The 15044-nt window shown below is 51.1% G+C and overlaps 1 protein-coding gene across 1 annotated transcript in view; it reads left to right on the top strand.

Moving 5' to 3' along the window:
* The first annotated feature begins 3565 nt into the window (after window positions 1–3565).
* Window positions 3566–15044, top strand: part of Tfap4 (transcription factor AP-4) — a 16616-nt gene continuing 5137 nt past the window's right edge. Inside the window, exons 1-4 of the mRNA XM_008846259.3 lie at window positions 3566–3834; window positions 13426–13591; window positions 13682–13780; window positions 14152–14322. Of these exons, the coding sequence (XP_008844481.1) occupies window positions 3746–3834; window positions 13426–13591; window positions 13682–13780; window positions 14152–14322 (525 nt within the window). The 5' untranslated portion in view covers window positions 3566–3745. The remainder of the gene's footprint in view (window positions 3835–13425; window positions 13592–13681; window positions 13781–14151; window positions 14323–15044) is intronic.

Here is a 15044-nt window from a genome sequence, read left to right as displayed (position 1 = left end):
ACTTTGTAGACCGGGCTGGCCTTGAACTCACAGAGATCTGCCTGCCTCTGCCTCCCAAGTGCTGGGACTACAGGTGTGTGCCACCACGCCCCACTCTATTTTTGGTCTTTTAAAAAAATATTTTATTATTTTTATGTGTATATTACCTGCATGTAGGTAAGTGCACCCGTGTCATGCAATGCCTGCGGAGGACAGAAGAGGCTGTTGGATCCCCTGGAACTGGAGTTATGGACAGTTGTTAGTTGCCATGTGGGTGCTGGGATTCAAACCCAGGTCTTCTGCAAAAGTGTTCTTAACCACTGAGCCATCTCTCCAGCCCCCCTATTTTTGGTCTTTTTGAGACAGCATCTCTCTGTAATCCCAGCTGGCTGGCCTGGAACTCATTATGTAGACCAGGCTGGCCTTGAAGTCAGAGATCTTCTTGCCTCTGCTTCCCAAGTGCTGGGATTAAAGGAGTGTGTGTCACCATACTCAGCCTGATTTTTAGTGTGTGTATGTGTATCTGTATGTGGGTATGTGAATATACTTGTGGTGCCCATGGAGGCCGGAAGAGGGCATTGGATATCCTGCAGCTGGAGTTGGTTGTGAAGCAACTGATATAGGTGCTAAGGAACTTGGGTTCTCTGGAAGAGCAGCAGGTGGTTTTAACCACTTTGCCATCTCTTCAGACTCTGAAGATCACACTTTTAATCCCTTAAATTTCTCCATCTTAAAGCACTAAGAATCAGGGTCTGTGTGGGTTTGCTGAATTCCTTCCCTCTGCCAGGTCATATCATCTCTTTTGGAAGGAAGGGACCAATGCAAGTCCCTGTTCTTTGGAAGACAAAACTGGATCAGGTTGATACCTATAGAAAACTTAAGATCACATCTAATCAAGTATAAGAGGAGCACCTGAAGGTACAACTAAGGTTCTGCTGATAGAGGGGTGTGTGTTCGTGGCTGGTGAGATATAAAAATCTTGGGTAGTGCATAGCTATAACCCCAGCACTTAGGAGGAGGCAGGAATATGAAAAATTTGAGTCCAGCCTGAGTTACAGAAGACTCTGTCTCAAAAAAAAGAAACAGAACAACAAATAAAATTGGATGAATCCCAGCAATCAGGAGGCTGAAACAGGAGGATCTTATGTTGTAGGCCAGCTTGGGTTATACAGAGAAGCCCTATGAGGGGGAGGGGGAGAGGGAGAGGGAGAGGGAGAGGGAGAGGGAGAGAACTTATTTTTAAATATTTTATTTTTATATGTATATGAACGTAATGCCTACATGTATATAAGTGCACCTGAGCCGTGTGCTGTAGTGCCCGAGCTGAGGTCAGAAGAGGGAGTAGGATCCTCTGGAACTGGAGTTACAGATGATTGTTAGTTGTCACACGTGTCCTCTGCAAGAGCAGCCAGTGCACTTAACCACTAAGCCCCAGAATGAAATACATTTTTTTTGAAACAGGTTCTGCCTGTAGCCCCAGCGGGCTTGGAACTCACTACGTGGACCAGGCTGGTCTTGAATTCACAGAGATCCGCCTGCCTCTGCCTCCCAAGTGCTGGGATTAAAGGTGTGCTCATGAAGTACTTATTAAAGGCAGTTAAAGGAGCTTCCCAAGGACTCAAGGATGCTGTTTTTATTTCTATTTCCTTCCTAAACAAACAAACAAACAAACAAACAAACAAAACAAGTCGGGCATGGTAGTTCGTGCGCACCTTTAGTTCCAGCACTTGGAAGGCAGAGGCAGGCCAACCTCTGTGAGATCCAGGTGAGCCAGGTCCACATAGCCAGTGCCAGGCCAGCTGGGGCTACAAGGAGACTCTGTCTCAAAAAGGCCAAAAATAAACAAACAAACAATTCATTTATGTATGTGTGTCCCATGGTGCGCATGTGAAGGTCGGAGGAAAACTTGTGCAAATCAGTCAGTTTTCTATCATGTGAGTTCTGGGAATGGAAAACAAGTGCTCAGGGCTTGGTGGCATGTGCCTTTACCCACTGAGCCATCTCTCTTGCTCTCTTCTCTCTATGGCTATTCTTGGACACACAATCTCCCTTACCTTGCTGGGATGCCGAATTACAGGTGTTCCCCATACAACCCAGCTGGAATTTTAAACGAAGTCTCCTTGGGAATTAGAAGTTACTTGATCTGGGATCTGTAATTAGAGTAATAGCCCAACAGGTTGATTTGAAGTTTGACGAATATGCACGTAAAACTAACTGGGCATTTTCCGGATGCTGGTAATATTTAGTAACAATAATGTTTCCTAATAATAACAATTGTTATTAATAGTATTTCAACTAGGAGGGGCGATTTGGGTGGAAACTTGGAAGGCGGATGAGGCTGAGAAAGGCGCTGAGCAGGAGTGAGGACATTCCAAGGCAGGCGTGGGCTTCCTGAACCAGGGGCCAAACCCTCCAGGAACCGGGGGAAGGCCTGGGACCGGAAGGTGGAGCTCAAGGCTGAAGTGTCCCCCCCACCCCAGCAGAGAGCACCCTCTGGCGGTGGAGCAATTTCTATTCCGCCTTCTTATGAATGAGAAGCTGCAGCCCGAGGCCCGCGAAGCGGGAAAGTAAGGTGGTGGAGGAGTAAGAGGGGTAGGGTTGGGGGACCTGGCAGCAACTTCTAGACCTCTAATGGACCTCCGGGCCGCGCTGGCAGTCTGCCCCCAGGGGCCGCTGCCGTTCTGGCTTCCCTCCGCCCTTTCCTCCCCGCCGCTCCCACTTCCTAGGGCAGTCCCAGCATCCGAGGTGCCTGCGCACCCGCCTTTACCATTTGTACCCTATGCACTCGGGAATTCCCAAGCTGTAGAGTCCGGGCCGGGAGGCCAGCTGGGTAGAGACGGAAGGAGGAGCCTGGCGGGCTTTCAGAATCAGTCCCAAGTTATTTGTGGGAAGCGGTGGCTGTGACGCAAGTTTCCAGGGGGCCCTGGGTCTGCTCGAAAGGGAGGGCGCCAAAGCGGCTCGGCTCGGTGCAGTTGCAATCATGAAAAAGCAGACCCCCCCCAATAAAAACCCCCAACAACAACAAAAAAACTACAAGTGTGCACCCCAGGCCGTCTTCCCTCCACCGCTGCAGCCCCGCCCAGCCGCGCGTCCCCCAGGGTCCGCGGTGCGCACAAACCCTACACTGGACAGTCCCCGTCGGACCCTGGGCCGCACTGGCTGGGATCCCTCGCGCTGGATGGCTTTTTTTTTTTTTTTTCTTTTTAGCAACGCTTGCCAACCTGTCAGCTGATGGACCTCATCACCCATAGTGGCGCATGTAGCTGGGCCGCAGCTCGCTCCATTCACACTGCACCCCCATAGCCGGCCGGTGGCCAGGAGCCCCCTACTTCAGAGATTAGGTCTGCAGACTTAGGCTGCAATCGGCCCCTGGGAGCTTGTGCCCCTCTTGTCCCAGCAGCCAGCCGCCCGGGGGGCGGGGGGGCGCTGCAAATAGTCCTTTGTTTACATGCAATTCCTTACTCCGCGGAAGGAGGCCAGGGGAGTGCTGAGTTTTCACCAGCTGTTTCCCGCCTTGAAACAGACATCTGATCAGCTGCAAACACACACACATACACACGCCCGGGGAGGCAGGCTGGAGAGACCTCCCCTCCGCCCCTCCCGCCCGCCTCCCTCCCCTCGCCGCCGCCGCCGCCGCCGCCGCCAGCATCTGGGACCGGCCGTTTCTGCACCTCCGTCCGGCGCTGCCCTTTGATTCGGATTTCCATCTTGCATTCTCCGGCGGACCGCGGGACCTGGCTCTTGCAGAGGAGGGGGGCAGATCGCTATGGAGTATTTCATGGTGCCCACTCAGAAGGTGCCCTCTTTGCAACATTTCAGGAAAACAGAGAAAGAAGTGATAGGAGGGCTCTGTAGGTGTGTACTGCTCCTCCCCCCCCCTTCTTCCCATTGCAGCCCCCGGCCAGCCCGCTCGTGCGGGTGCGCGTGTGCGCACGCATGGCCCGCGCCGCGGACCTCGCTAGCCTTTCTTAGCAGCCTGGTAGGCTACAGTCCCGTGCGTCGGGCTCGAGTCGTCTGGGGACCTTCTTCCCTCGGAACGTGGGGACCCCAAGTAGCCCGGGCCACTTTTGTCCGCTGCAGGCGGTCGAGTCGCGACGTTTGTAAATTGCAAACAGACCCACGTGGTGCTGCAGCAGTCCCGGCCATGCTTGGTGCTGCTGGTGGCTTTCACCCTGCGCTTCCCCCCCCCCCCCCCCCCCCCCCCCCCCCCGCCAGAGTCGGCTTCCTTCCTCTCTTTGCTTCCTCGCGCTCTTTGGGCACCTCTTCTAAAGAGGATTTTGGGGGTCCCCGGCGCGCGTGGACCCGCGGCGAGGGCGGTTACAATGCAACCATGCCGCGGCTCCGGGCGTGGGGGGGGCGGGGAGCCAGGTGGTGTGAGCATTTGCGGAGAGCGGGGCTGCAGTGGGGGCCCGAGCACGCTCGCGCAGGGTTGCAGGGGGTGGGGTGGGGGGAACGTGGACCCTTAGGGGCCGTGTTGCGCGCTGAGGCGCTGCGCCTTCCCGCAGGCTGGCAGTCACTGGCTCGCTCGCTCGCTTGCCCGCGCCCGGGCGCTGTTTACTAGCGAGGCCTGGACGTGACTCTGCAGCCCTCTTGGAGTAGGCGGACCTCTGCGAGCGCGGCCTCCCGGGAGCTGTAGTTCTCCGTGCCAGTCGGTGTGGCATTGTGGGACTTGTAGGCGCTCTGAGGCCACGCTTTCCTTGCACAAAGCTCGGCCCCAGAGAACCGGGTGGGCGAGGCAAGCTAGCCTTTTGGGGAGGGAGCACCTGAGGGTGCTTGCTTCTAGCCTCTTGAGGCTTTTCCCTGTCGCATGCGGGCCTCCAATGCAAACTTTGCGGTACCATGCCCGTCCCCTTGCCATAAACCCTACGCGTTGGGTCTCTTGTCCGAGTGGGTGGTCGGAGGTACGCAGTCCTCCCCGGAGACTCTACTATTTAGCTTGATTGCTCCAGTTCTATCCTTTACCAGCGGCCACCAGCGGCCGAATCACCCTGGATTCTTGTTAAATGAACATGCTTGGAACTTAAGTTGCGGGCCCTCCTCTTTTGAACCCTACGAGTCTGACGGGTTGCGGAGCGGGCATGCAAGGAAGGAAGGTTTCTACAGTGCCCATTAGTTTGAAACCTACAGCCGCACTGCTGTACAAGTGTAATGGCTCCGCAGGGCTGGGGCCACGTGCTCCGCCGCCCCAGGCTGGCTGGGCGGGCATTGAAGGAGGAGGAGGAGCCCGCTGAGTGGCCCTGGTTGGTAGGCACCCGTAGCCTAGGGGGCAGGTTGCTGCACAAGGTTACCACCCTAATTTCAAGCTCAGAGCCAATACATAGGGATAGGTGGACCCGTTGATGGATCTAGCAGCTGGCAGTGCCCTCCCCAACGCCCCCCCCACCCCCGTTGGCACCAAGACAAGGTCCACCTGGAGGGCCCAGCAGTTGTAGAAAACAGCAGTAACAAAGCTCTTGGACTTTTAAAATGTTCTGTGGATTCACTTGCTACGTTTCTTATTGAGTACACATAATCTTACTGAGTCAATTTGTTTTCTGATTTCCTTATAAAGATGGGGGTACAGAAGCTAAGAAAGAGACCAGTTACAGCATATGGTGGAGCGGGACTTGAATCCTGAGTTAGCTGTGTTGCTGGCTGCTCCGAGTGGCCTGGGTAGTGGGGAATGGGGCTTAAACTAGCTGCTCTTTACCCTGAGGAGCTCATTCCGGTTCTGATCCTGTTTAGGCTTTGGACAGTAGGAGCCTCTGGCTGCCAGCCTTAAATCTTTTAGTACTCTGACCTCATTCTGTCCCTGTCCCAAGCCCTGCTTTAGAGGAGGCCATAGACTCCCAGGGGCATTGGGTGTTGGCAGGCTTACTAGTTGAGGAGCCAGAATCTGCCTCCAGGTGCACAGGTCCTCAGCCTATCCTGCATGGGGACAGTTAGTTGTCAGCTGCACACTGGGCATGGAGTCCCAGACTCTGGGTTTGTTCACTTTCAGCTGGGGCTACAGCTGGGAGACCTGTTCAGGATCGAGTGTGGGTTGGGCAGGACCTTAATGGCTGATGGATTGTCTCAAGCTAATGAACTTTGTTCCACCCCTCCCTGTCTAGCTGAGCTTTCTCTGCCTCACTCTTAGGCTTCCTGGGCCACCCAGAGAGAACTTTAGGGCACAGTGGCAGACTTTGAGGTTTTGCTTGATGTTTTGGACTTGTTGCTTAATGATTCTGTGAGAATTGGGTATGGGAAGTGCCTAGAAGGTGTTAGTATGTCATTCAGAGACCCATGGTGATCTCTATTCTTGTGAAGTATTTGTGTGTTTTGTATGTGTATACATATGTGTATGCAAGTGTGTGCATGTGCATATGGAGGTCAGTGGTTAATGTTGGGTGTCTTCCTCAGTTGCTCTCCACCTTATTTAAAAATTTTTTTATTATTAAAGTATTTTATTTATTTAAATATTTATTATTTTTATGTATATGCGTGGATTGCCTGCATGTAGGTAAGTGCACCCGTATTGTGCAATGCCTGTGGAGGACAGAAGAGGCTGTTGGATCCCCTGGAACTGGAGTTATGGACAGTTGTTAGCTACCATGTGGGTGCTGGGATTCAAACCCAGTCTTCTGCAAGAACAGTGTTCTTAACCGCTGAGCCACCTCTCCAGCCCCATTTATTTTTATGTCTGTGAATATATTGCCTGCATGCATGTAAGTGTACCTGTGTTGTGAGATGCCCAGAGAGGTTAGAAGAGGGTGTCGGATTTCCCTGGAACTAGAGTTGTGGATGTTGTGGATGGTTGTTAACACCAAGTGGGTGCTGGGAATTGAGTCCTCTGTAAGAGCAGTCAGTGCTCTTAACTGTGGAGCCAGCCGTCTCTTCAGCTCCATTAAATTTTACTTTTTTTTTTTTTTTGTCTTTTTGAGACAGGGTCTCCTTGTAGCCCCAGTTGTCCTGGAACTCACTATGTAGACCAGGCTGGCCTTGAACTCACAGAGATCTGCCTACCTTTGCCTCCTGAGTGCTGGGATCAAAGGCGTGTGCCACCACGCCCAGCCCAAATTTTACTATTTTTAAATTATGTGTATATATGTGTTCGTGTGTGGGTTTGTCCTTGTGAGTGTAGTGCTGGAGTTATGGGTTGCTATGAACCAAGCTGCCTCATGTGGGTGCTGGGAATGGAACTCAGGTCCTCTGGAAGAGCAGCATGTGCTCTTAACCACTGAGCCATCTCTCCAGCCCTCCCACCTTAATTTTTGACACAAGTTCTCACGCTGAACCTGGAGCCCACCAATTTAGCTAGACTGCCTGGTAGACCAGCTGTCTCTGCCTCCCCACCATTGCTTCCCTGCTGCCCTGGGGTTACAGATGCATGCCACTATGCTTTTTATGTGGATGCTAGGGATCTGAACACAGGTTGTCATGCTTACGTGACTGAGCCAATCTCCATATCCCTGGTTTTTGAGACAGTGTCTCATGTAGCCCAGGCTGGCCTCCAACTTGATATGTAGACTCCGATGACTTTGAACTGCTGATCCTCCTTCCTCATTTTCCAAGTGGTGGGAGCTACAATCACACTGCTCCTTTAAGAGCCAGGCCTGGTGGTACAGTACTTTAATCCCAGCACTGTGGAGGCAGAAGCAGGTGGATCTCTGAGTTTGAGGCCAGCCTGGTCTATACACTGTATTCCAGATCAGCCAGGATCTATCTTTTAAAAAAAGCAAGCTTTTGCCAGGCGTGGTGGCGCATACCTTTAATCCCAGCACTCGGGAGGCAGAGGCAGGCGACTGCTTTGGCCACATGGAGTTCCAGGCCAACCTGGGCTGTGTCTCAAAACAAACACACACACACACACACACACACACACACACACACACACACACACACACACACACACACACACACACACACAGAGCAAGCTTTGGTTTAGTGGTTAAAAGCCCCTACTGGCAAGTCTGATGACTCCTAGTTCAATTTCTGAGATCTACATAGTGGAAGGAGAGAACTGACTCCTATAAGTTTTTCCTCTGCCCTGTGCTTGAACACCATGACTGTGCACTGTTGTATGTGCTTGCACAACAGATAAATAAAAAATAATAAAATCCAAAAAAGAAGGAGTTAGAAAATATTAAGAGCTTTGGTTTGTTTGTTTGGTGTCTGATCATGTATTTGCCAAGCATCAGTTTGATGCTAAGGTAAAAGATACACAGTAAGTCCTGACCCCTGTCCTCAGCAGTTCATGGATTCATGGTTGTGAGGGTTTATCAACCCTCCGACCTTGGAGGTTCATAGGTTGTCTTGGACACTTGGGTGAAAACCTGAGGGGAAGCAAGTCATCCTTTCATCCTGTTCTCTTATTTTTTTTTAATTTTATTTTTAAAAAATATTTTATTTTTATTTTATGTGTATGTATATATTGCCTGCATGTAGGTAAGTGCACCCGTGTCGTTCAAGGCCTGCAGAGGACAGAAGAGACTGTCGGATCCCCTGGATCTGGAGTTAAGGACAGTTGTTAGTTGCCATGTGGGTGCTGGGATTCGAACCCGGTCTTCTGCAAGAACAGTCAGTGTTCTTAACCGCTGAGCCATCTCTCCAGCCCTGTTCTCTTTTAAACTTCACTATGATCCTGTAAAGTAAGGCAGTATTTCCCCTGAGACTAAGAGAGATACAGTTACTAGTCTGAGAGTTCCAGAGCTAGCAAGTGTCAAGGCTGGTATTGGTATCTGAACCCTTGTGTAGATTTCCCTGGGATGGGCCTGAGGAGCTGCTGTGGGGAGAAGGGCCAGATGTCTCTGACAGGAGCAGCTTGAGCATGGTGTGTTCTGGATCAAGTGGAGGATGGCAGATGGGCCAGGGGCTATAAGGGGTAAATGTACAGTGGTAGTGGGCCTGGGATGGAGAAAAAAGGCTAAATGTGAACATGTTGGGTACCCTTAATTGGAGGGTAGTCTCCATCTCTTCCTTCTTTTGGGGGGGTATGGAAGAAATCCCACATGGCCTTTCCTTTGACTTTGTGTTTTGGGTATGCTGAGTGAGTTTAGGTAGTGTGAAAAGAGAGTTGTCAGTGGCCAGTTGGAGATTGTAGCTAGGCCAGTGATGGGGCGGGCATATTTAGCTTTAGGCTGAGCAGGAGAGTCAGGTACTGGTCAGGGATCCAGATATGAAGAGCCAGCCTCCTGCCCCTGAGCATCTGGTTGGATGCTGGCATTTTTCACTAGGCAGTTTCAGAGCTATTGGTTGCTCAGTTCCTTATTCCTGAGACCAAGCAACCCCTGACCAGCAGAATCTTGCTGTCACAGGGTGAAGCTAGAGCAACCTGACAGTGGTCTCTGCCATGTTCACTGCTTACCCATGGGAATCTGAAGTTGCTAGGGAGTGGGGAGCAGGACTTTTTCATGTGATTACTTACTGTGAATTTACTTCTGGAGAACCACGAGAGAGCTGTAAGTTACCTTTAGGCTCTTGTGAAAAAAATCCACATTTTCTAGTGCAATATCAGCTGGAAATGACAATCCACCATCCTTGGGCTGGTCAGCAATCAGAACAGTTGGTCTGCATTCCACCAATCAGAATTCCTGGCTAGCTTACAGTCCACCAATTAGAGCTTCTAGCTCCCTTACATTCTACTAATCAGAAATTGTGATTAGCATGTAGTCCATTGATTCTATTAGCTGAAGCTTTCTGGGCTGTTTAAATGAGTAATTGAGGTAAACCCAAGTCCCATGTGGAACTGTAGCTTTGCAGAGAAAACCTCTTTCCTCACAGTTTGGTCCAGGTATGACCAGGTTGCCCAGCAGTTGGTTTCTTAGGTAGGAGACTGGGTAGATGGATTTGAAGGGTGAGGGCAAGTGGAGTTCTTGGAAGAGTTAGGTTAGTGGCCTGCTCCTTGCCTGGGACCTAAAGCTTTTTCATTCTGGGAATTCTATGACTGAAGTTTTCAATGCTGAGGCTCTGAGGTCTGTTTTGGGCTCCCCAGTTAGTGGATGTCTTGAAGGATAGAAAGAGGGAGAGGTCAGTGCTCAGGCCTGACGTTTCAAGAGCAGCTGAGTTGGTGGGGGCTGCAGGGAACTGTATCCAACTACACTTTGCCCTGTCAGTCCATCGAGTGCAACCTTGGGTGAGTCTCCTCTCCTGTGGGTCTCTTCTTACAGTGACACCCATATTGTTGAGCAGCCTGTGGCTGTAAGCTGTCAATAGAGCACATCACTCATTGGTGGGTCATTTGCAGGAGTCAGCTGTGCCCTGTTCTATCTGCACAAGACAGGACCCTGTGTCATGGCTCATTGCTGCAACCACCTCTCTGAGCCTCAGTGAGAGGGATAAAGAAATCTGAATATTAAAGACAGTTAAGCCAGGCATGTGGCTTAAACCTGTAATCCCAGCACTTGGAAGGTTGAGGCAGGAGGATTGCCATGCGGCTAGCCCAGGCTACAGAATGAGATCTTGTCACAAATAGAACAGCAGCAAAAAGACGAGTTAGCACAGTGACAGTACTCACACAGTGCCTGGCCCTCTTTTTCTGGGGAAACTGTTAGTTGGTCTGTGGGATGGTATAGAACCTATTCTGCCCTGTGGCTTGACACCTGCTCTGGGGTTCCAGTGCCGCATTTTACTGTAGCTAGTTTCTTCCTTTTTACATGAGAATCACCAGGCTGCCACACTGGAGGATTGTGACAGGTCACTGAGGAAATGACAGGATCATGTTATGTACCCCAGGTTGTCCTTGAACTCAGGATTTTCCTGATTCTACCTCCCTAGTGCTAGGATCACAATGCCATACCAGGTCTTTAAAAAAATTTTTTTTTAACATTTAAAAATTATTATTATTACTATTATTATTGGTCTTTTTGATACAGGGTCAGTCTGTAGCCCTAGTTGGCCTGGATCTCACAGAGATCCACCTGCTTCTGCCTCCCAAGTGCTGGGATTAAAGGCCTGAGCTACCATGGCTGTATTTTTATTTTTTATGTGCATAAGTGTATTGCCTGCATGTATGTAAGTGCACCCGTGTTGTGCAGTGCCTGCAGAAGTCAGAAGAGGGTGTTGGATCACCTGGAACTGGAGTTATGGACAGTTGTTAGCTGCCATGAACTCACAGAGATCCACTGGACTCTGTCTCCTGAGTGCTGGGACTAAAGGTGGGTGCCACCACACCTGGCCCAGAGATGGAACTTTAGAGTTGCCAGCAAGTACTTTGACTTACCAAGCCATCTGCTGGCCCTCTTTTGTTCTTTTTCTTTCTTTCCTTTCTTTTTTTGGGGGTAGGTGGGGTGGTGTGGGCAGTGGGGACAGGGTCTCATGTAGTCCAGCCTGCCTTTGAACTTACTATGTAGCTGAGGATGGCCTTGAACTTATCCTATCTTTGCCTCCTGAATGCTGGTATTAACTGACATATTGCCATCATACCCAACTCCCTGTCTCTCTCTTGTGTTTTGAGACAAGGTCTTCTATGTAGCACAGGCTGGTCTCAAAACGCTCACTCCTCCAGCCTCAGCCTTCTAAGTGCTGGAATTACAAGTGTAGGCTACCAAACCCTCCCTTGTCAAACCCTCCCTTGTTTCTTCTTGTCCCCAAAGGCCTGTGATGTTAACCCACAGAGCATTCTCCATCCCACTGGGCCTGCTAGCCTCAGAGGAAGTATGACTAGAGGGCAGAGCCAGGCTCTAGGGCTGAAGAGCATCAGTTTTTCTCTGCTTTGACTCCTTGCTTCCTTCTAGATACCCCATTGCTCCCATTGTTGGGGCTGGGAGAAGAGAGGCACCCTGATTTGAAGCAGAAAAGCAGAATTTCCAGTTGTTGACCTTCCTACCTTACTAGAGCTATGTCTCTTCCCACCTTACTCCCTAAGTAAAGGGAAGCCTCATCTGTCAGGTGGGAGGCCTGGGTCCCTTTCCCAATACTGACATTCCCAGGCCCTATGAGGGACCTGTACTCTGGGAGAAGGGGCCAGGTAGGCCTTAGGTCGTTTGAGGTCCTGGGCTTTTGGGCCCTGATAGAAGGGGGTCTTGGCTCAATGAAGTGGGAAGGGAACTGCTTTGCTTCCAAACTCCCTGCAGTGGCTGACAGGGAGCTCGTTCCCAGCCAGCTACCCTTTCTGTGGGAGAGGAAGCTGAGGCCCTGGAAGGGGCAGGGATGCTACTAGGGTCCTTTAGGGAGCTGAGGCAGGACAGATGGGGTAGGCTGGGTGGGGCAGAACAGGCCTCAGCTGTTTCCAGCTGCTGCAGATGTGTTCCTCTCCTGGGCTGCTGTGTAGTTCATTTTCCCTGGGGATAGGGGCAAGGGCCAAGTCGAAGCAAGAAAGTTAGACCCAGTACTTCTTTGACCTCAGACTCCCACATCGATGAGGTGAGAGGTCTTTCCCTGTTCCTCCAGATCCAGGGGCATGTGCTCCCTTGACTCTAGCCTGGAACAGGTCACCCGGGAGGGCCCCTCAGGAAGAAGCCAGGGCTGTGGCTTTGGGTGGGGCTGACGGCCTCTGCTGGGAGCACAGCATCTGGAAGCCATCAGGCCAGGGTTAGGAGGGGGAGTACAGGGGAGGGCTGAGAAGGGGGGCATGCCTCCTCCAGGCCACACACAGGCCCACCCCCTCGGGAGCAGTGGCGTTCAGCCCTCTACTGCTGTTTTGCCTCCCACCCGTGCCTTTCAGCCTGCAGGCTTGCCCTGTCTCTCGCTGCCTTCTCTCTCATCCCACTGGCTAGCCACAACTTCTGCAGCATGTAGTAACATCACTCACAGCATGTTGGGAGCCTTACTTCTTTGCCTCTCTGAGTGGGTCTGGTTGGAGAACTGTCCCCAGAGGTGGTTGGCCCTGTGTCCCATTTGTGGAGTGAGTGTTACTTGTCTTGTCCTCTGTGCAATCTTAGCCCAAAGTGGCTGGGGTGGTAACTATGGGCTTGTGCTGGAGGCAGCTGTGGCAGTGAGCAGGGAGAAGGGTTATCTTCTGAACACTGCGGTATCAGAGTCTGAGCTGCTGCAGGAGGTGGTTCAGGTACACAGCAAGGAGCTTTGAAGTGTCCCAAGAGCAGGTGTCTCTAGTTGCTGTTTGAGGTCTTCCTGCATCAGAATCAATAGGGATTAGCCTATGAATGCAGATTTCTGGGCCTCACCCAGCCTGGCTAGGCAGATGCTGCATGGTTATGAGCTCTTACGTGTTTTGATATCTAGACACTGCTGGGAACCTCTTCTGGAGGAGAGACCTTTAAGAAGGAAGCTGGGGAGCTGGTGGATTCACCTTGTCCACAGGCAGCTGATTCTATCTACTGGGCATCCCAGAGAGCATCCCTCTGTTATCCTTGGGGGTGATCAGCCAGATAGGCTTCAGGCTACTATTTGCAACAGTAGATCAATGCAGGTTACATCAGGCAATGAACTTATGTTACTATTCTGGCAATGAACTACGAAGACAGGAGCCCACTGGGGGTAGGGTTTATAGGACACCTAACCTGAACCTGTCCTTGTTCTCCCTGGCAGCCTTGCCAACATTCCACTGACCCCTGAAACCCAGCGGGACCAGGAGCGAAGGATACGGAGGGAGATTGCCAACAGCAACGAACGGAGGCGCATGCAGAGCATTAATGCGGGCTTCCAGTCCCTCAAGACCCTCATTCCCCATACAGATGGAGAAAAGCTCAGCAAGGTGGGCTAGAGCAGGGAGAATTTCCTGGAGAAAGTGGCACGCTCTGGTGGGAAAAGGGCACCAATCTGACTCTATCCCTCCTGCCCTTAGGCAGCCATTCTCCAGCAGACGGCGGAGTATATCTTCTCTCTTGAGCAGGAAAAGACCAGGCTCCTGCAGCAAAATACACAGCTCAAGCGCTTCATCCAGGTATCTGAGGGGGACTCCTTCCTGCAGTACTCTGCCCTTCTCCTGGCTCCTCTTGACTGCTCCTCTCCTGTGTAGGCATCTCTTAACCAAACCATTAGCTTGTGATGCATATATGGTTATCAGTTCCATCTTGCCCACTGACCCACTACTTCCTGCTGGGCCCTCGGTTTTCCTGTGAAGTGTAGTAGAGTGGACTTTGGAGGAACCAGGTGACTATTCCAGAAAGACAGTCCATTCTTCTTCCCCTCCTGGTGTTTGACTGATTTGTAGGACTTGTAGAATAGACTCCCCAGCATAGATACACCTGTATTGGGCAGCTTTGGGGAACCTGCAATGGAGCAGTCCACTCACCCACCTCTTGGGGTCCCCAGGAGCTGAGTGGTTCATCCCCCAAGCGGCGGCGGGCAGAGGACAAGGACGAGGGCATTGGCTCACCTGACATCTGGGAGGATGAGAAGGCTGAGGACCTTCGGAGGGAGATGATAGAGCTGCGGCAGCAGCTGGACAAGGAGCGCTCTGTGCGGATGATGCTGGAAGAGCAGGTGAGGCAGCTCCCTCTGTTGGCTGGGTGTGGTGCTGCAGGTACGGAAGATGGATTCTGTGGTCTTTTTCTGCCTATGCTTCCTTTTCAGCAAGGATTGCCTGCTTTGTGACAGGCCTAGGAGTACACCTTGCCCTTCAGCATCTCTGTTTGCATGGAAGTGAAAAGGATTAGTCAAACTTTTTTAAAAAAAATTTTTTTTAAATATATTTATTATTTTTATGTGTGTGAGTGTATTGCCTCCATGTATGTGAGTGCACCCATGTCGTGCAATGCCGCAGAGGTCAGAAGAGAGCTTTGAATACCCCTGAAACTGGAGTTAAGGACAGTTCATAGCCATCATGTGGGTGCTGGGACTCGAACCTGGGTCCTCTGCTAGAGCATTCAGTGCTCTTAACTGCTGAGCCATCTCTCCAGCCCCTCTTTCTTTTTTATTTTAAAGATTGATTTATTTTTATTTTATGTGTATGAATGTTTTGCCTACATATATGTAAGTGTACCAAGTGCATGCAGTGCCTGTGGAGGCCAGAAGAGGATGTCCGATCCCCTGGAACTGGAGTTGTTGGCCACCATGTGGATTCTGGGAACTGAATCCTGGTCCTCTGCCATAGCAGCTAATGCTCTTAACTGCTGAGCCATCTCTCCAGCCCCAAAGGCTCTTTTTTTTTTTTTTAATTATTTAATAACCACATGATTAGAAGCATTTCATTACAGCATTAACAT

Source organism: Nannospalax galili, unplaced genomic scaffold (assembly GCF_000622305.1).
Source record: "Nannospalax galili isolate Female #2095 unplaced genomic scaffold, S.galili_v1.0 scaffold471, whole genome shotgun sequence".
NCBI lineage: Eukaryota > Metazoa > Chordata > Mammalia > Rodentia > Spalacidae > Nannospalax > Nannospalax galili.
Note: the sequence above shows the minus strand (reverse complement) of the source record. Positions and strands in the feature narration are given on the sequence as shown.